The sequence below is a fragment of the Amblyraja radiata genome, chromosome 10, assembly GCF_010909765.2.
Source record: "Amblyraja radiata isolate CabotCenter1 chromosome 10, sAmbRad1.1.pri, whole genome shotgun sequence".
NCBI classification, from domain to species: Eukaryota; Metazoa; Chordata; class Chondrichthyes; order Rajiformes; family Rajidae; genus Amblyraja; species Amblyraja radiata.
The window spans coordinates 59,226,263-59,247,932 of record NC_045965.1 but is presented as its reverse complement, the minus strand read 5'-3'; the positions used below and the strand labels follow the sequence as shown (position 1 = coordinate 59,247,932).

The 21,670-nt window shown below is 43.2% G+C and overlaps 1 protein-coding gene and 1 long non-coding RNA gene across 7 annotated transcripts in view; both read left to right on the top strand.

Moving 5' to 3' along the window:
* Positions 1-18,321, top strand: part of znf326 (zinc finger protein 326) — a 120,126-nt gene extending 101,805 nt beyond the window's left edge. For 3 of the 6 annotated variants that reach the window (XM_033028986.1, XM_033028991.1, XM_033028990.1), the window contains 9 exons: positions 516-699; positions 2,248-2,285; positions 2,493-2,592; positions 2,674-2,788; positions 6,090-6,237; positions 11,025-11,127; positions 12,118-12,248; positions 13,097-13,192; positions 17,452-18,321. In XM_033028986.1, coding sequence (XP_032884877.1) covers positions 516-699; positions 2,248-2,285; positions 2,493-2,592; positions 2,674-2,788; positions 6,090-6,237; positions 11,025-11,127; positions 12,118-12,248; positions 13,097-13,192; positions 17,452-17,679 — 1,143 coding nt within the window. In that variant the 3' untranslated portion in view covers positions 17,680-18,321. Of the gene's footprint in view, positions 1-515; positions 700-2,247; positions 2,286-2,492; positions 2,593-2,670; positions 2,789-6,089; positions 6,238-11,024; positions 11,128-12,117; positions 12,249-13,096; positions 13,193-17,451 lie in introns of all 6 variants that reach the window. The other 3 variants (XM_033028989.1, XM_033028988.1, XM_033028985.1) reach the window with 3 other exon arrangements.
* Positions 18,322-19,986: 1,665 nt separating this feature from the next.
* LOC116978008 lies at positions 19,987-21,455 on the top strand. The gene is made up of 2 exons (XR_004413351.1): positions 19,987-20,121; positions 20,252-21,455. It is a non-coding gene; the product is annotated as an uncharacterized LOC116978008 (long non-coding RNA).
* The last annotated feature ends 215 nt before the right edge of the window (positions 21,456-21,670 follow it).

Genomic DNA, 21,670 nt, shown 5'->3' with positions numbered 1-21,670 from the left:
ATTACTCCCTTCTGTCCTGTTTCAGGTGGCATTTTAAACTAGCTCAACAAACAGATTCTAAATTTGATTTATTGGTTATTTAGGAATGGATTAATGCGTGCATTTTCATTATACCACCAAAATACCAGTATTGCAACTTGGGGAGATGGGGATGAAGATAACTGAAGAAGTAAACATGTATGTTTGACATAAGCCTGAGCCTTTTCATCAAATCTTAGAACTAAAATCTTTGATTTAGGTTAATCCCAAAAGATTATTCCAACGATAGTAGTAAACAATTCTCAAAATGGTTAATAGAATTTAGGGCAAAAATCAACTCCTCCAACTTTGTTACTGTGAAGTTTATTAGTACACAGCCTGAAACAAATTCAATTCATGCTTTATCAAAAAAAAAAACACGAATTTGTAGGAATTGGATAAGATTTTTGCTATGGCTATGCAGGTTAGAAGTAAATCTGAATGTTTTTGAGACCAATGTAGTAACAATTCACACCTGCTTTTAAAATGCATTGCAGCAATCAGATTTAGATATGTACTCAAGACCTCTCATACAAATTGATACAAGTTATCAGCCATACAAGAGAGGTGGGTTTGCATCCAATTTTGGACGGGGCATGAAAAGGAAAGGGATACAACCGAATAAAGCTGCAGTAAAGAAGCAGAAACTGGCATCTGCTGAAAAGGTTCTCAAAGCACCTGGTAAGTACTTTTACCCTCCTCTACATAACACGAGATTATCATCTCAAAGAAACTGAAATGTTTGTAGTGTTGATGCTAATTAGTGTTGGCTTGTCCAAAGTCATTTAGTTGGACATTTTTGTGCTAAAGCAGATTGATCTTAATCTGATGCTCTCAGTTAAGATGCTGCAGGGCAGTGACTGCCATTGCTTTGGTATGTTACGGAATAGTTTGGAAGACATACAGATGGTTTACTTCAGGGAGTGAATAATGAATAAGACCATAGTGCAATTCTGAAGGCAGTATTTTAAAATATCTCAAATCATTAGAGAGGCTGCACTTTAAGTAATGCTGAATGACATTGTCATAGAAGATGTACAATGTATACTGGAAGTGCAGAATATATATGAAGTACGATTGTAAATGCATAATTGGAAGAAATCATTAGTAGGGAAGAACTGAAAAATAGAATTAAGGAAGTAGAGTCTGGGGCCTACAGAGCAGAAACAAGAGGACGGTGCAGAAAGGCTTTGGGGGATATAGACAGATTCAGTCCAAGGGAAAGCATATGGCAGTTGGAATAGAATGTAGAAAAATAACATCATCCACATAGGTAGAAAAACAAATAGGAAGTGTTTTAAAATGGTGAGAGATTGAAATGTGTTGCCGTTCTGCAGGACTAGATATCCTTTCACAAAAATCACTGCAGTTAAAATATCAACCCTGATTTAATTAAATGAGGGAATAGGCAATGGCAGCTAGATTTCCCTGTACCTGCTTTTCTTTCTTCTGTTAAACCGGCATGATCTTCTTCCGATTTTCTTTGTTTTCCTACTTTTAAAGTTTTTTGTGCCCAATTATTTGGCGGCCAATCAACCGCTGTCTCTAAGGGGGTTGTGTCCAATCTCCGACCAGCTTCCCTTACTGAAGCAGAAGTCAAAATCTTTTTTCTGTGCTATTTGCACACAGTGCTAGGACGAGACATTTCAAGTAACATTTTTTGTAAAGATTTTTTTAGCTGTATGAAGTCATTTATTTCATGAAATATTTATCTTTTGGGGGTTATTTTACTGCTTAGGTGTTAGAAAAATTCTAAGCTTCTGTTATGTAAACTACCAGCAGAAAGCTTGGGAATCACTTCCAATTTATTGAAAATGCAGGAGACCCCTGACCCCCACTGGGGGGGGGGGGCGATGGGGCTAACAGGCCTCCCGGACCCCAGGCCAATACTTCCTACTTTTTTTTGGAGGTGAATATCATGCCTGGTTAAGGCAGTATGAGTCGTCCGCTATCGTAGGTACTCATTCTCTATGCAACTGGCAAACCATAGATCAGTGTGTAAAATTCAGTGGAAGACCTGGGTCATTCTCTCTCCTGCCCTGTCCTGCTGGGCAGAAGATACAAAAACTTGAAAGCACATACCAGATTTAATAACAGCTTCTTCCTTGCTGTTATCAGACACTTGAATGAATAGCATGAATAGTTTTTTTTAATTGTATATTGGTCGATGTTAATAATAACTAGGTAGTTACAATTGTAGTAAGTTAATGAATTTTCCTTTAATTTCAGCAGCTAAGGCACCAAACCAAGCAAATGCAAGAATAAAGGTATTGAAGATGCAATTAACAAGATCATTAAATATAGATATCTCTTTAACTACATAAATATGTCTGATGGAGTCTATGATCAAGTGCTTATAATGTAACAGTAAATCATGCAGGAAAAATCAAAAGCATTTGTTTTCCTATGATTTTTAAAAGCGGTCTAACATTTGGATACCAGTTCAAGTTGAAGTCTTTAATTATTGCTTTTAGATGACCTTATTAAGTACTGGCCAGGATCCAGAAAAGGATGAAGATTTTACTAAAGATGCATATGATCCAGATGCATATGAATGCTTTGATAAAAATGAAGGTATGTAACTTTTTTTCCCTCCTTGTGTATGCACTTAATTTTTCCCATCATTTTTGAAAGAAACAAATGTTCTCAATTAAGGTAAAAAGAAGACTGATACTGAGGATGAAGAGGAGAAAAAGAAACTAGAAGCAAGAAGAGAGAAACAACGACGCAGGCGTGAGAAGAACACTGAGAAATATGGAGAGGATTACCGGTAAGTTTAAAATGCTACCGAACTAACTTAGCATCAGAATCTACTTGCAATTTAGATGCTACTAGTCCAAGGGGGTCAAGTTGGGTCCCGTCTCATCAACACGTGGTTGGGGGTGGGGGTGGGGGGGGCGTAGTCACACACACTAACCACTCCCCACACACGCTAAACACCCCCCCCCCTTGGTATATTATTAATTGGCTCCTTTTACCCCATTCCCATCCTATCTCGAAGGGCAGAGAAAGAAGGAGACGAGAGGGAGAGGAGGGTGGGGAGGAGGGGGGAGAGAGACGGAGAGGGCGACTGCGAGTAGGTGGCGGGCCTCTGGACCACTGAAGCCCAACCAAATTACTGCGTGTTTAGCGGCTTCAATCCAGATCCCTGGGGGGGGGGGGGGGGGTGGTGACTGGGCTGCGGGGGGGGTGGGGCGCTGAGGACAGCCAGCCGGCCGAGTGCGAGTCAACTGCGAGCGGGAGGCGACAAAATGACTGAGTCGGGGGGAGGGAGGGGGGTAACGTAACGCAGCTCGTGGAAAAGAGTGCCCGGCAGGCTGCGCGTTGAAAACTGCGCAGCTGGCCACGAGGAGCACAGCCATTGTGACGTCATCAGCTCGTTAGCTTAAAAAAAGACCCCAGATTTGTGAACAATTTTAATTAAAAAACTCAAGAAATGAATCAAATTTTCAGATGAGGCGATTTTTGAGATCATGAGGTAAATCTCTATCAGAATATGTAAAAATGTCACTGTTAGCCCGTCATGTTTTCTAGGAGATGTGAATCACAGACAAACAAATAAAGAACACACAAATACATCCACATCCAAGATCAGAGTTTTATAAGTATACTAGACCAAGTGCAGACCCGTTGGGGGTCTGCTCCCCCAACGCAGCCGTTCCCTACCCGTAGCCCCCACGGGAGACGTGGTCCTCTAAGTCAAGCCGTTCAGGACTCAGCAGTGCGGCTGTTTTTAAATGCCGTCTTTGAGGTGAGATGCGGGCGCCAGCAGCCGTTATGGTCGCTGGCCAGCAGGAGGCGACAAAATGAGTGAGTGGGGGTGGGGGGTGGGGGAGGAGAAGGATTTTATTAAAGATGTGTACATAAACTCGACAAAATTTAATCAGGAGTGGATACTTGGAATGAAAAGTGAAATCTCTACCGAAATGGAAAAAATCTGGGAATTTGTGGGTCTGATGATGGCGTAGCAACGAATCAAAGGCTGGCACCCACAGGCTGGCAACCACAAGTCAGGCAGAAACACAGCCAGCCAGCAGCCACAGAGTTTTAATATTATATAGATAGATGAATTTAAAAAAACCCATTGTATTGTAATAGAAAATATACTTAGATTTAGAAGTTGCACTTTTGGGGACGTTAGGCAGTGGAGAAGATTATCAAGAATGACTGGGATCTTGATACACTGCAATGCTAAAAATTATATTCTGCACTCAATCTTCCCCTTCACTCTAACTATTGTACTTGAGTTTGACTCGATTGTATTTATAATCTGATCTCTTTTGATAGCACGCAAAACAAAAAGCTTTTCACTCTACCGAGGTATGATAATTTACCTAAACCTAGGATCTAACAAAGGATTTTACCCGGACTCGCGGGACAGAGTTGGGGGAGAGGCTGGACAGGCTAGAACTTTTTCACCCAGAGCATAGATTAAGAGGTGATATAGTCAAATTGTGAGGAGCATAGAGAGGGTGAATGTATGGCAGGGGTCGGCAACCTTTTTGTGCATAGGGGCTGGGACCCATGAGCGGTTGGAGGGCCATATCTATCGTCATAGTTAATAAACTTTGACATTTATATATTTAAGAAATATGTCCACTGAACATAGCAGTTAGTTTGAGACACTGGTATTGAAGCAACCCTCACGATCAACTCTGCGTTTATTGTCACTTAACCAGTGAAATTTGAGTTACTGTATTTCCCGGCGACGAAGTTGCACCCCCATTTTGAGTTGATAAATTTTGAAATAAGGCTGGCGGGACAGGATCAAGATTTGTTTCAGTAGAAAGGAAGACGTGAAACTCCTTCAAGGAGGCAATGAGGACCGGGGAGCCTCCATCTTTGCCTGTCCCGCAGTGCGCTGTGCAGTTTAGGTCTGAGGGACGGGGACTTCCTGGCTCAGGGAGATCACATAACAGGGAGAGAGAGAGCCCGGGACGGACAAGCCAGCTTTCTGCCCAGTAGCTACCCGCCAACCACCACCTCCACCGTTTGCGCCTGTGCCGAAGGACACTGGCTCGGGGGCGGGCCGACAGAAGGCGCTGATCTGGGGGCTGGTTCAGCTGTCCGGTCTCGACGGCCGCTCGCAGCCACCTGAGCTGCTGAGTGAGTGAATGAGTTTCTGGCATGATCCCCGACCCCCTCTTTCTCAACGCTCCTGACCCACCCACAACTTTATGCCTGGCGACCCAGCCAAGTTTACTACTTTGTGCAGCCCAGGCCGCGCTGACCCGGGCCCGACTCCACACACGCTTTGGAAAGGAACTCACTCCCCCCCCCCCCCCCCCCCCCCCCCCACAACCACACGTTGGGGGAACAGACCCAACGGGTCTGCACTTGGTCTAGTTACATACATAGTCTTTTTTAATGCTTGGAATTTGTCATTGAATGCACTTGGCAAAGAACGGAGTACTAATGTCACGAGGGGTTATGTTTGCACATTTACAGGCAGAATCTTTATTAGCTGTCCTTTCTATTTGACTCTCCAAAAATATTCAGCCCCACTGCTTCAAATTACACTTTCCGTAATGTAGACATCTGGATACAGACTTCATTATTTTTCCACAAATACAATTTAATTTTAAAAAGCAACACATCCTAAAGTTAATCAATGTACTTAACTATGTAAACTGGTATGTGGCTGTCGTGTGCACTTGTTTATCAGAAGTGAGACTGCAGTTACTTTTCATTAGCAAAATGTGAGACTTTTCTCATAAGATATGGGTAGTCCCAATCTCCCAACCTACCCCTTTATGGATGTAGCACTTTAAAAAAAAGATCTGCACTTTCTCTGTAGCTGTAATAGATAATGATCCATCATTATTCTGCACTATATTAATTAACTACTGCACTTTACAATAAACTAATTTGTTCTTTTGGATTTCCAGAAATGTAGTGAGCTTGTAGAGCTAGATTTGGGCACGGTGCTACCTGAAAAGTGCAAGAATCTACTGAGGAATGGGAAGCGGAAACCTCCTCCCCTTTCCTGTTCGAATAGTATTATAACCAATTATTTTCGGGATTTGGAAATATTTTGTGAGATGTGCAATTGAAAATATTTTTTTTTGTAGGAATGCGTTTACGTGCTCACTTTGTAAGTTTCGAACTACAGAGGAACTGGAGATCGAAGCTCATCTGGAAACTCCTTACCATAAAGAAACACTCGAGTTCATTGGAAAAAACATTCTGTTTGAAAAAGGAGCTGCGGATTTTCTTCATGTAGGTTGTTCCTCTTTGAAAGTGATTATAGAGAAGTGAATTGTGAAAACTTTGGTGCTGCGTAATTTACTTCAACACTGCAACATTTAATGTCCTTGAATTCAATATTGGCGGTGGTTTTCTGTTCCTACAAGAAATGAGTTTAACAAGGTTCTGTGGAGTGACTTAATGTAGATCAGCACCAAAAGGCCACAGACAGATTTATGGACACCCTAAAAATGTATGGACCCGCGTTTATATAACACATTTTACTACCTCACTTTGGGGGTCTATAATATTGCCCCCCTTATGCCCCTGTCCCACTTTGGAAACCTGAACGGAAACTTCTGGAGACTTTGCGCCCCGCCCAAGGTTTCCGTGCGGTTCCCGGAGGTTTTTGTCAGTCTCCCTATCTGCTTCCACTACCTGCAACCTCCTGGAACCGCACGGAAACCTTGGGTGGGGCGCAAAGTCTCCAGAGGTTTCCGTTCAGGTTTCCTAAGAGGGACAGGGGCATAAGACGTCATTGAGAATTAGAGGAGCAGATGCGCCAGGCTATTGCTGATACCTGTAAAATAATAAGACTGTATTTTGAGGAGATTTCATCTTTCCTAATATTGACTGGATCTGCCATGGTGTAAAAGGCCTAGATGGGATGGAATTTACTACATGTATGCAATAAAGCTTCTTTAAGGGCACAATACTCCAGGGGTTAACAAGGTAAGGTAAGTGACTGAAATGTCGGTGGTGGATCAGTTTAGGACAAGTGACAATAATTCTATTAGATTTTAATAGTTACTAGACCAAGTGGGACCCGTTGGGTCCCTGTCACAGGGGAGGTCTGATCCTCTAACGCAACCCGTTCCCCAACGCAATATTGCACCACTAACCCTTAGAGCCCACGGGAGGCGTGACCCCCAACTGAAGCCGTTCCCGAATGTAAAATACCAGCGCTCCCCTGCTCCCTCAGCACTGCACTTTGAAAAAAAATTCCAATTGCAATTCCCCTGCCTGCCGCAACAATTCCAATTGCAATACCAATTTGCCCTCCCCCCTCCTGTTTAAGTACTTGTTGTGATATCCCATTGAGGTGAAAAGCTCAGAGTGTTCCTGTCTTGCAACTTTGTATCTTGAGTGTGTTGGAAGGTGGCAGGAAGGATTTTAGCAGTTAAAATCTTGTTGAAGTTGGCATTTTTAAAGCTTTAATCATCAAAAACCTGTGAAATATAGCAACATCACTGTAAGCTCCTGGAAAGGGCTCTCTGAGAAGCTGCAGTTACCGTTGGCAACGTCCCATTGTGATGTAATTGTGTCACTCGGCAGCTTGAGACCCCATTGTAATTGGTGCACTATGAGTGGCATTGTGACAACATCACTGGAAGCTGCTGGAAAAAGGCTCCCTGTGAGAAGCTGCAGTTTCCGTTCGCAACGTCCCATTGTGGCACTTGGCAGCCTGAGAGCCCATTGTGATTGGTGCACTGAGTGGCATCGTGACATCACTGGAAACTGCTGAGAAAGGGCTCTCTGTGAGAAGCTGTGGTTACCGTTAGCAACTTCCCATTGTGATGTCATTTGTAAATGAGATCCATTGTGATTTGGTATCTGTGAGATGGCATTGTGACATCATCACTGGAAGGTGCTGGAAAAAGGCTCTGAGTAGCGGTTTTTGGCTTTTTATAAACTTTAATCGTGAATAACTTGTGAAATATAGGATGAAATCTTAAGTGAACCTGAGTACAGCGTGGACGGGAAAATGTGAGTTGGAATAAGTAAAAATTTAAGCGTTAGATTGTAGCGTTTTGTGGAAGATACAAACATACACGCGCACAAGATGAGACTTTTAGTATAGAGATGGAGAAGGATAGGGCAGGCTTGCGTTAAGATACAAAATTTGGAGTCATTAGGTGGGGATTTGGAGAGTCTGTTTGCAAGTAAGATGATGATGGCAAGTGGGAAGCTTTCGAAAGTGAGATAGTGTGAGTAAAGAGGCAGCACAAGGAAAGGCTGAATAGATTGCCTTTGTTTAGAGCATAAGAGGTGACCTTATTGAAGTGTACAGCATCGTAACAGGCATGGATAAAGTGAACGCTCTCAATCTTTTTCCCAGGCTACAGGATTCTAGAACTTAAGAGGGCTTGGGCTGAATGTGAGGAGGGAGAGATGTAAGATGGACCTCTGGTGCAATGAGCTGCCAGAGGAGCAGTAATTAAAAGTGCAAAAAGACATTTGGACAGATGCATTGATTGGAAGGTTTGGAGAGGTATGGGCTGAATACAAGCGAATGGGACTAGCCCAGAATGCTATCTTGGCCGGCATGGGCTAGTTGGGACAAAGGGCCTGTTTCCATGCTCTGGCTGTATATCCCAGCATATCCCAAAACACTTCATGGCCAAACATTGTAGGGGAAAGTAGCAGGAGATAATTAAAGCTGTTTTTTTTATGTGGGCTCCTGCTAATTTGATTGGTGATCCGTTATATTTCCACTTAGACGGGAGATTAATGCCTCGACTGCAAAATGTCATATCTGATGGTGCTGTGCTCTGAAGTAGCCATATGGGTTCGGCTAAGTTGCAGCTTTTGTTTACTGCTCTGGTCCATAGAACCCATAGAATGCATGCATTAAATATTGTGTTCTTTCTGCATCTTCATTATTCATCCAATGTGTTCTTCCAATAAGGTGTTTCTTCAGAGGGATGTAATTTGTTACTGACAGCCCTGTTCAGTGGTTGTACTCTGCTGCGAGGGACCTGTGCACTGCTTGAATACCGAGCAGTGTAATTAAGTATTTTTTATTTCTCAGCTCGTTATTGTAATCAGTGTAGATGAGGTCCAGCCTGTGGCATTCATTCCCTCAATGCTAAACAGCTCAGGTTTACTGTGCAAATTGAGCCTGTCTAACTGGACTATTGATATTCTCCTGCAGGGGTTTAATGCAAATTGCAGAGCACATTCTCTTGAATATGTTTATTTACACACAATCCTTTTTTGGCTATAAATCAAATTAGTTGGAAAATTAGAGTATTTGCTACCTTCAAGGGAACCAACCCTTCCAATGGGTAGATAATAGTTTGAATTGCCCAGTGATGTGAATGACTTAAGTAGTTTTCATTAATATGTATGTGAGAGAGAGAGAGATTGCTAATTATACAGCTTTAATGATTACTGCTTCTTAGAAATTATATGGCAGTAGTGTAATTATGGAACAAATGAATGAATAAGTTTATTGGCCAAGTATATTCACATACAAGGAATTTGCCTTGATGCTCCGCCCACAAGTGACAACATGACATGCAGTGACAGTTAGGAATGACACATAAAACATTAAACAAACAATAATACATTATCGATTAAAAATGTGAATTAAATATAATACGAGACCAAAAGGAGGCTACAGATTTTTGGGTATTGAGTAGAGCTACTACTCATGGGGAAAAAGGCTGTTTTTATGTCTGGCTGTGGCAGCTTTGACAGTCTGGAGTCTTCCAGAGGAAAGTGATTCAAAGAGTTTGTGGCCAGGGTGAGAGGGGTCAGAGATGATCTCACCCGCTCGCTTCCTGACCGTTGTAGTGTACAGTTCGTCAATGGAGTGAAGGTTGCATCCAATAACCTTCTCAGCTGCTTGGATGATTCACTGCAGCCTCCGGATGTCGTGCTTGGTTGCTGAGCCAAACCAGACCGGTGAGGACAGACTCTATAGAATTGGACCATCATTGCCTGTGGCAGATTGTGCTTCCTCAGCTGCCGCAGGAAGTACATCCTCTGTTGTGCCTTTTTGTCTGGAGTTGATGGTGGGCCCCCATTTAAAGTCCTTGGAGATGATGGTTCCCAGGAACTTAAAAGACTCCACCGATGTGACTGGTGTTGTTGATGGTTAGTGGGGTGAGGGGAGGGGAAGCTCTCCTAAAGCCTGCTATCAATTCCACTGTCTTAAGAGCACTGAGAATGATTTGTAAAGTGCCCTGTATGAAATTAGTTGCATTTGGATAATTAGACTAAAATGTTCAGACCATTTGGATACTTTAGGGAAGACGACCGAGGGAAAATGTTTGGACCAAAATGCAGCGGCTTACTCTGTGATGGATCCAAAATGCAGCGGCTTACTCTGTTCAATGGATTTACAGGGCGACACAATGGCGTAGCAGTAGAGCCACTGTTGTACAGCACCAGAGACTCGGGTTCGATCCTGACTGCGGTTTTGTATGTTCTTCCCGTGACCTACGTGGGTTTTCTCCGAGATCTTCGGTTTCCTCCCACACTCCCGAAGACATACAGGTTTGTAGGTTAATTGGCTTGGTGTAAATGTAAAATTGTCCCTAGTGTGTGTCGGATAATGTTAATGTACAGGGATTGCAGGTCGGTGCGGACTTGGTGGGCCGAAGGGCCTGTTTCAGCTCTAACTCTAACTCTAACTAAAATACATGGTTAACGTACATGAGATTTGGGTTTTATACCAGAAGGACATCTAGCAGCAGCACAGCACGAATACAAGTAGACACAAAATACTGGAGTAACTCAGCGGGACAGGCAGCATCTCTGGATAGAAGGAATGGCTGACGTTTCAGGTCGAGACACTTCAGACCTGGTACTTCTACTCATTTAGCAGCCCCACATTAGCCAACCATGAAGTGTAAACTGCACATTGTGTTTGAATCCATATTGCCTTCTGGATGCAAGTGTACTACCATCTGATTTCACCTAGCCTCTTAACTCGTATTGTTGGCTATTTATCATTTTCTTGGCTAACTTCAAGTTTGCTGTCATAATCCTTTAATAAAAACTGATCAACTTTTTTCAATAATTTCATTTAGGCATCCATGGTAAACAAAAATAAGAAAATTGCAGCTCGTAAACAATTCCAGCAGCAAGAACAAAGGGATCCGGCCCAAAAGCTTTCAAAGGATGTTTTAATGGGTAAATATTTATTGGCTCCTTTGTGGTTCAGCACATGGAATTCTGTTTACTGTGTTGAGTGACGCTTAGACACCCAGTAATTGGCATCAGTGGTCAGCTACAAACACTTTGTGGTGCACTTTCACATACCTGAGAGATGTTCTAATGAATAAACTGTAGTCACAGGTCTGATCACTCGAGATTTGGACCACCAGTTATATTCTTCCCCCATACTCGTGCCCATCTGGTATTGACATGTAGATGGTGGATCACAGGATTTTTGGATCATTGAGGCATCATTTATTTCGCTTGATCAGCTTACAACCCAGCGGTATGAACTTTGATTTCAAGTAACCCTTCCCTCCCCCACCTGTAACAACCTGCTGCCGTACAATTCTCAGAGAAGATGAGATCCATCTTCTACTCCGAGTGATGAAGACGGTACAGAATTGCACAACAGTTACTAGCTTTCCTAAGCTGCACTCGACTGCTGGTTCGAAACATCCACGTCACACACCATCCTGTGTATGATCTCCGTTCATTTGTAGTTTGCAGAACTATGGCACGGTGGCGTAGTGGTATAGTTGCTGCCTTACAGCCCCAGAGGCCCGGGTTCGATCCCACCTACGGGGACTGTCAGTACAGAGTTTGTACCTTCTCCCCGTGACCGCGTGGGTTTTATTTTTGGATCTTCTGTTTCCTCCCACACTCCAAAGACATACCGGTTTGTTGGTTAATTGGCTGGGTATAATTGTAAAATTGTCCCTAGTGTGTGTTAATGTGTGAGGATCGCCTGTCGATTGTGGAAGGGCCAGTTTCCATGCTGTATCTCTAAACGTCACTAAACTTCATATCCACACCTTCTTAGTGGAAATATTTTTACTTAGAAAATTGCAGTTGCGCAAGAGGCTTATAATTTCTAAAACTATTAATATGGTCATTTTGAATTAGTGTCCTAATTGAACATTTTTTCAGCATTTATTGACATTAATATGGATTTTGTCTTTTAAGGAGTTTCTTCAGATGATCAAATGAAAAAGGTTGAAGCCGTTCAATGTGCTGTCTGCAACACCTACATTCCCTTCCTGTTTCATTCTGTACAACAACATTTGAAGTCCAATGAACATATCAATAGCAAGAAGGTATGAAAGTTTCCCTTCCATAAAGAAAGTTTTGCTGTGTTTAAATAATTTAAATTTTATTTTACATTCTCCAGGTTAAATAAACTGATTAGACTAGTTAATAAATGTTGCATGGAATGTAATACAGTAAGCCCTCATTATAACGGACCATAGGGGGAGGCATGAGCAGCCAGTATTACATTCCAGTGGTTGGGCAGGCAGTGCCAGCTGTGGGTGGCGTGGAGAGCCGAGGCTGTAAGCGGCTGGGGTGAGGGTGCGAGTTGGGGATGGCATGACTGGATAGCATGCAACAAAAACTTTTCACTGTACCTCGGTACACGTGACAATAAATTGAACTAAACTGAAACTGAATAGGTGATTTGGGTGGGGGGGGGGGTTGAGTGCAAGCAGGGGGCGAGGTGGCATCAGCAGCTGTTGGTAGGCCCGTCCGCGATGACCAAAATCCATCACAAAGAGGTTCGTTAAAACAAGGGCTTACTGTATACTAGTTTGAAGAAGAGGTGAATGAAGAGATGAAATCTTAATGTTGCTTGGGGAAGACAATGGTGAATGTCTGGCAATATAAGAGTGACTTGGGTAAGATGGTGAGAGAGCTTATAAATGACAGCCGAGGAGTTTTTAAAGGCTGCTCTTTTAGGGTTAGGAAGCCATAACAGTTTGGTAGAGTGGTCCTACCTACTTAAATGTTAATACTTAAGAAACTGGAATAATTTAAATCTAAATCTAAGATGCTTTAACATGACATGTATTTCTAGGAATATGCAACTCCTGGGTCTTTTTTCCCTCAGTGACCATTTAAGTAGCTAGTCTGGTTGTTGTTTCTTACTGCTAATTTTTCTTTCTTTAAGAATTACCATGACCAGGTCAGAAGGGAGAGTCTCCTCACAGCCAGTAGCATGCTGAACAACCCGACCGTAAAGGCTAAATTTGATCTCTACTTAAAGGTAAGGCTTGTAGGTAAGGTAGCAGTAGCAGGGTCTTGAGACAAATTATTAAAATCAGTACCTTTTATTGTATGCGGCAGATGGTAGAGGGGAGAATAAGTGTTTGGCACGGACTAGAAGGGCCGAGATGGCCAGTTTCCGTGCTGTAATTGTTATATGGTTATATGATATCAGCAAAGTCTTTTATTTTCCATTCATATCTGCTCTGAAACTTGTCGGTGGCTCTGCTTCCTTGAATTAGTAATTTTTAAGTGGTCCCAATAATATTGGAGTCATAAGAGACTTAAGATGGTGGAAACTTGAGCAAATGGTTGGAGGAACTCAGCAGGTCGGGCAGCATCTGTGGAGGGAATGGATAGGCAATGTGTGGATTGGATCCCATCTCCAGAGTCTGAATAATGGTCCCAACCTGAAACATCGACTGTCCAGTCCCTTCACTGATGCTGCCTGACCAGTGGAATTCCTGCAGCAGATTTTGTTTATTTTCCCAATAATATGGAGTTAATTTTAAGATCTTGGCCTAGTAATTATAAAAAGGGCAATTTACGAGTCGGACTACTGTTTCCCCAAGAATGCTTTTCTTGTCCCTTTTGATGGTCAAAATAAAGTACACTGGTTCACTTTTGGTAAAAGTCCACATTTATCTGCCAGAATTTAAATCTCTTTCATGGGCAGTGCAGCAGCAGTGATTGACATTTGTTTGGGCTTTTTTGCCAAGAACTCTCATGGACAGACCAAAACAACCTGAAGGAATAGGCCCTTCAGTCCATAAACACTTGCAGAACTGGGTAAGGAAGCATGATAGCTGCCTGTTGCATTTCCCTCGATGCTTCTCTACAGTGAACTGGGGAAATCAAATCTTCTTTGTTTGGAAAACTATTATTTCTTCCTAAGAGTGGCTGGATTGCATAATTATCCAAAAAGACATGGCTTTGTGGTTTTGCATGTGGGATTTGGCACCAGGGAAATGAAATGTTTGAGAGCATAGCTTTCAGTTGAGATGTGCAGGGCAGCTATTTGTACACTGAGTGTGGTGGAAGTCTGAAACACACTGCCAGTGGGTGGCAGTGGAGAGAGATATGTTAGTGGCATTGAAGAGACTTTTGGACAGGCAAATGGAAATGGAGGGATGTGTTTCAGAGGAGATTAGTGTAACTTGGTATTGTGTTTGGCATGGGCATTGTGGGCCAAAGGGCCCATTCCTGTGCTGTAGTTTGTCCTTGTCTGGCCCAGTCTATATTTTGCATGTGTATCCATCCACAATTGATACTACTGGTAGAAGCAGTTAAAAATGGTTTGTGTTAAAATCGAATACTTGTAAATTTGTCGACGCCCTTGATGTGACCACTTTTTGCATAACTTGGTTTTGCAAAACAAAGAATATAGAAACATAGAAATTAGGTGCAGGAGTAGCCCATTCTTGGATGTGGAATCAATATGGGTAGAGCTGTGAAACACTAAGGGGCAGAAATCGCTAGTGGGAGTTTTGTACAGGCCACCTAACAGTAGTGGTGGAGTTGGGGATGGCATAAAACAGGAAATTAGAAATGCGTGCAACAAAGGTAAAACAGTTATAATGGGTGACTTCAATCTACATATAGATTGGGTGAATCAAATTGACTGGGGTGCTGAGGAAGAGGATTTCTTGGAATGTATGCGGGATAGTTTTCTAAATCAACATGTAGAGGAACCAACAAGAAAGCAGGCTATTCTAGACTGGGTATTGAGTAATGAGGAAGGGTTAGTTAGCAGTCTTGTTGTGCGTGGCCCCTTGGGCAAGAGTGACCATAATATGGTTGAGTTCTTCATTAGGATGGAGAGTGACATAATTAATTTAGAAACAAGGGTTCTGAACTTAAAGAAAGATAACTTTGAGGGTATAACTTTGATTCTTAAAGGTTTGACGGTGGATATGCAATGGAAGGCATTTAAAGGCTGCATGGATGAATTACAATTGTTCATCCCAGTTTGGCAAAAGAATAAATCAGGGAAGGTAGTGCATCCGTGGATAACAAGGGTAATCAGGGATAGTATCAAAACAAAAGATGAAGCATACAAATTAGCCAGAAAAAGCCTACCAGAGGACTGGGAGAAATTCAGAGTCCAGCAGAGGAGGACAAAGGGCTTAATTAGGAAAGGGAAAATAGATTATGAAAGAACTGGCAGCGAACATAAAAACTGACTGCGAAAGTTTTTCTAGATATGTGATGAGGAAAAGATTAGTTAAAACAAATGTAGGTCCCTTGCAGTCAGAAACAGATGAATTGATCATGGGGAACAAGGACATGGCAGACCAATTGAATAACTACTTTGGTTCTGTCTTCACTAAGGAAGACTTAATTAATGTGCTGGAAATAGCAGGGGACCCGGGGTCAAATGAGATGGAGGAACTGAGTGAAATCCAGGTTAGCCGGGAAGTGGTGTTAGGTAAATTGAATGGATTAAAGGCCGATAAATCCCCAGGGCCAGATAGGCTGCATCCCAGAGTACTTAAGGAAGTAGCCCCAGAAATAGTGGATGCATTAGTGATAATTTTTCAAAACTCTTTAGATTCTGGAGTAGTTCCTGAGGATTAGAGGGTAGCTAATGTAACCCCACTTTTTAAAACAGGAGGGAGAGAGAAAACGGGGAATTACAGACCAGTTAGTCTAACATCGGTAGTGGGGAAACTGCTAGTCAGTTATTAAAGATGGGATAGCAGCACATTTGGAAAGTGGTGAAATCATTGGACAAAGTCAGCATGGATTTATGAAAGGTAAATCATGTCTGACGAATCATAGAATTTTTCGAGGATGTAACTAGTAGAGTGGATAAGGGAGAACCAGTGGATGTGTTATATCTGGACTTTCAGAAGGCTTTCGACAAGGTCCCACATAAGAGATTAGTATACAAACTTAAAGCACACGGTATTGGGGGTCCAGTATTGATTTGGATAGAGAACTGGCTGGCAGACAGGAAGCAAAGAGTAGGAGTTAACGGGTCCTTTTCACAGTGGCAGGCAGTGACTAGTGGGGTACCGCAAGGCTCAGTGCTGTGACCCCAGCTATTTACATTATATATTAATGATTTGGACGAGGGAATTGAATGCAACATCTCCAAGTTTGCGGATGACACGAAGCTGGGGGGCAGTGTTAGCTGTGAGGAGGATGCTAGGAGGCTGCAAGATGACTTGGATAGGCTGGGTGAGTGGGCAAATGCATGGCAGATGCGGTATAATGTGGATAAATGTGAGGTTATCCACTTTGGTGGCAAAAACAGGAAAGTAGACTATTACCTGAATGGTGGCCGATTAGGAAAAGGGGAGATGCAACGAGACCTGGGTGTCATGGTACACCAGTCATTGAAAGTAGGCATGCAGGTGCAGCAGGCAGTGAAGAAAGCGAATGGTATGTTAGCATTCATAGCAAAAGGATTTTTGAGTATCGGAGCAGGGAGGTTCTACTGCAATTGTACAGGGTCTTGGTGAGACCACACCTGGAGTTTTGCGTACAGTTTTGGTCTCCTAATCTGAGGAAGGACATTCTTGACATAGAGGAAGTACAGAAAAGGTTCACCAGACTGATTCCTGGGATGTCAGGACTTTCATATGAAGAAAGACTGGATAGACTCGGCTTGTACTCGCTATAATTTAGAAGATTGAGGGGGGATTTTATAGAAACTTACAAAATTCTTAAGGGGTTGGACAGGCTAGATGCAGGAAGATTGTTCCCGATGTTGGGGAAGTCTAGAACAAGGGGTCACAGTTTAAGGATAAAGGGGAAATCTTTTAGGACTGAGATGAGAAAAACATTTTTTACACAGAGTGGTGAATCTCTGGAATTCTCTGCCACAGAATGTAGTTGAGGCCAGTTCATTGGCTATATTTAAGAGGGAGTTAGATGTGGCCCTTGTGGCTAAAGGGATCAGAGGGTATGGAGAGAAAGCAGGTACAGGATATTGAGTTGGATGATCAGCCATGATCATATTGAATGGCGGTGCAGGCTCGAAGTGCCGAATGGCCTACTCCTGCACCTATTTTCTATGTTTCTATTCGGCTCTTCGAGCCAGCACTGCCATTCAATATGATCATGGTTGATCATCCAAAATCATACCCCGTTCCTGCTTTCTCCCCATATCCCTTGATTCCGTTAGCCCGAAGAGCTAAATCAAACTCTCTCTTGAATACATCACTGTGACATTAAAGTATCATTCATTTATTCATTCATACATGTGGAGAGGATCTGATTACTATATTGTGGTGTTTTTCACATTGCGCATAGGGCGAGAACCCTTTTGAAAATCCTCAGGAGCTGCAACAGCAGGAGCAGCAACAATCGGAAGAGCTGGAACAGGAGCCGGAGCACGAGGAGGACAACGAGGAGGGCAATGAGGAGGAAAATCAAGAAGAGGAGGAAAGGCAGGCGGATGAAGCAGATGATCAAGCACCGGAGAAAGAGGAAAACCAGGCAGAGATGGAGGACGTACCATGTGAGCCTGCTGACCCGTAACGCTATCAGAATGAGAGTGTAGTTACTTCTTTTCAAACTTGTAAACAATGCAGCAGTAATGAGAAAGATGCTTCCCTGCTATCCTCAAAAGCATTGTCGTGATGGTTTTGTACGCCATGGCTAATAGTAATCGCAATGCTTTCTCAGCAGCCTATTAATGTGTTTTTTTTGTTAAACAGAATAGTGATTAGTTTTCCATGAACAACCATGTATTAATGGAAGAAATGTTAACTGAGTAATGTATTTGGTCAAAGTTGAAAAGAGTAAGAGCAAAGGTAAAGGTGTTTTAAAACTAGTCTGTTGAGCTCTTAAATGTGGAACAATATTCATTCATGTCTTTTAAAAAATTGTTTATGTATTTGGTGTGTATGGTGTTTAGAACCTTGTCAATAACCTGCTTAATTTGTTGCATAGTTTAGAAAGGCAAAGAAATGCTGCCATTTCTTTTGTTAAACATTTCCACTGTAATCATTTAGAATAGTTATTGCTTAGCCACTGATTCACATTAAAGGATTTTGCTTGTTCTCCCCACATTGTAAAAGTCAAAGCCTGGCTCGGTCATCCATACACTAATGTAAACCTGTGTGCGGTAGTGAGACTTTGTTTGCTATTAACAGGAATAAAAATGTTTAGATTATGTAATTGTTGGATCATGAACAAGTCTAATGTATTGGACTGTGGCCTCTTGTTTAAAGTGCACTTGTTTGAAAATGGCGAAGATGTGTATGTGTGACCTTCCGTGCCTGAGGAATTGAAGTGAGACGATGTGACTTGAAGGATGAAAGACACAAAATGCTGGAGTAACTCGGCAGGACAGGAAGCATCTCTGGATAGAAGGAATGGGTGATGTGTCTGGTCGAGACCTTACTTCAGACTCTGAAGAAGGGTCTCGACCCGAAAAGTCACCCATTCCCTCTGTCCAGAGATGCTGCCTGTCGTGCTGAGTTACTTCAGCATTTTGTGTCCATCTTTAGTTTAAATCAGCATCTGCAGTTCCTTCCTACGCTTGACTTAAAGGATGGTATATGGTGGAATGGAAGCTGTAGTGGGTTAGGATCATAAAGAGTAAGCACTATGGCCACCTTATCCTTGCTGACCTTGTCTGTCTACTCTGACCACATTACCCGTGTTAGGCCTGAATCGCTCTACTACTTTCCTATCCAATAATCCAAATGCCTTTTAAAATATTGTAATAGTGTCTGCCTCCATAAACTCATGGACGTTCATTCTGAATAGTCATCACCCGCGTGGTGGAAAAACCTGTGTCTCAGATCGCCTGTCAATATCTTCCGCTCATTTTAAACCAGTGCCATGTAGTCCTAGTCTAGACGGCGTTTCCCTGGGAAAAGTTCTCATTGTCTACGTCTCATGATTGTGTAAAGCGCTCACTATGGTCCCCCTCTACTTCCTCCATTTTAGTAAGAATAAATACTGAATCCTTGCACTGCAGCCTTCTATTCCAGGCACAACCAAAGTGAATCTATACATAACCAAAGCTCTGATCTTGTGCTCTTCCAGTTTGCGCGTTATTTCTATTTGTGTAAAAACGGTACGCGATAGCGCTACGATTTTTCGCCAGCTCGCTCACATTTCTACTGTGCTGCGAGTGCAACAAGTTTCGTCCCGATCCGTGGTATATTGTAAATGTTAGCGAAGTTTAAAAATCTTAAAAACCACACATGCGCAGATCGATGTCTCCTGCCAGTCAGTGCTGCGCGTTTTGTTCTCTTCTGTCACTCCCCGCCCTTCCTGCGCCATTGCGTCTTTACTGGAGCTGAGGGACACAGCGGGTGGCCGGCTGAGGTCTCGGACCGGACCGGAAGCGGCATGGCCGCCGGAGATGCCGGCCAAACGGAAAGTGGTGAATCTGATCACGGCGGAGGAGAGCGTCCAGCGCCAGCTGTGAGTCCCAAACGCATTGCCATCACAACGCTCAGCAGCTCCAGCCCCATCCCCTCTGGTGCCCCTCGTTGGCTCCTGCCTCCTCCCCCGTGATACCCCCCTCTCCCCCATGGCTCTTCCCCCGTCTTTTCTCCGAGCTCTCCCTCCCCTCCCACACGCCGGCACGGCCATAGCTGCTGGTGCTTCCGGGCCGAGCCGAGGATCCGCGCCAAAGTCTGATGCTCCTCCGGGACACGCAAGAAGGGAGAGGAGCGGCAACCTTGAGATCCTGAGGTTGAGGGGAGTAGGGAGGCGAGAGATGTCATGGAGGGAGGGAGTGACTGAGGGTAGGGGAAAGGAGAGGGAGGTATTGGGGGAGGGGAGGAGGGGAAAGAAGTGGGAGGGGGAGAGTGCTAGGGATGAGGGGAAATGAGCTGCACCTGTGTAGTTGGGGGCTATGGGTGAGTGGGTCCCACTTAGTCTGGTCTCTTACAAGCATTATGTTTATACCATATCTTTCCTTCAATATGTACACGATGAACAACACAGTGCAGTCTAACAGTTGTTCAAAAAGGAACTGCAGATGCTGGAATATCGAAGGTACACAAAATTGCTGGGGAAACTCAGCGGGTGCAGCAGCGTCTATGGAGCGAAGGAAATAGGCGACGTTTCGGGCCGAAACCCTTCTCAGACAGTTGATGTGTAGTGCAACTGCAACATAATGTACAGACTCCAACTCGGTGCCAAGGCTTATGAAGGCAAAACTACAGATTGCCTTTTTATTCCTGTTGTCACTTTCAGGGAGCTATGGACATCTTCTTTTGTGTGGCTTGCACAGCCTAAAATTGTTGGACAACTTGTTCTATTTGATCTTCCGTTTGACCACGTCGAGTTGATTGCATTAGTCGAAACAGGGCGGACCACGTGAAGGTTGCAATCTTCCACCCCAGCTATGGACATGTATACCAAGGTTCCTCTGTCATCAATGCTCTTCTGGTGCTTCTGATTGACTATGTCGTAAAATAATTTGATCTCCCAAAGTGCATTATCACAAACTGTTTGGATTACATTTCATCTGCCATCTCTGCCCATCTTTGCAGTTCAATTTAATTTATTGTCACGTGTACCGAGGTACAGTGAAAAGTTTTTGTTGTGTACTAGCCAGTTTAATCTAAACAGCTAGACATAAAATGCTGGAGTAACTCAGCGGGACAGGCAGCATCTCTGGATAGAAGGAATGGGTCACGTGTCTGGTCGAGACCCTTCTTTAGACTGAGAATCTAAACAGCTAATCTATATCTGACTGTCCCTTTTGAAACTACCATGTGATAGTACCTACTCCAACTACCTTCTCTGGCAGCTCAGCCTATACACCCACTGTGTTTAAAATTTTAAAAAAGCCCTTGAGGTTCCTATTTTTTGTTCTCGCCGTACACCTATGTCCTCTGGTTCCTTTTTTCTCTCTCTCTCTTTCTCTTTTCCTGCTTTATTAAGTAATGGGTCACATTTGCTATCAAATCCAAAGGAACAATTCCTGAATCTAGAATTTTGGAAGATGACAACCAGAGTGTTTACCTCTTTTAAAACCTTGCCATATAGATTGTTGGACCTCGGAGTTTATTGGTTCTTAGTCCCAATAAATTGCTTTTGTATTAATAATCATTTCCTTTATTGCCTCATCCTTTTTGTGTTTCCTGCAAAGGTAGGAACAGACTTCAATTCTTCAGTTGTGTCCTATCTTCACTGTTCTATTTATCTACTTAATAATCCATATATCATCTGAAATGAATGTACACTATTTCATCATGTCATGGATTATTGGGAGATTGATTATAGTTTCTAGATACAGCGCCAAAACGATGGTATTTTCATAAAGATAATTTCCTTTAAGGCTATTGTGCTGAGATGTTGCTTCAATAAAACCAGCAAACTAGTTGGATAAATGATAATTTAGCAGGAATGAGTGGGTCGACGGAGACTTGTGGCCTGCGGAGCCGCGGGGCCTGGATCGGAGTCCCAAGGGCAACCGGAGGAGGTCGGAGCGGTTGAGGAGGTGGGTCGGCGGAAGTTGAGGGCGCTGGCAGTCAAGGACGGGCTCCGTGGGCGTCTG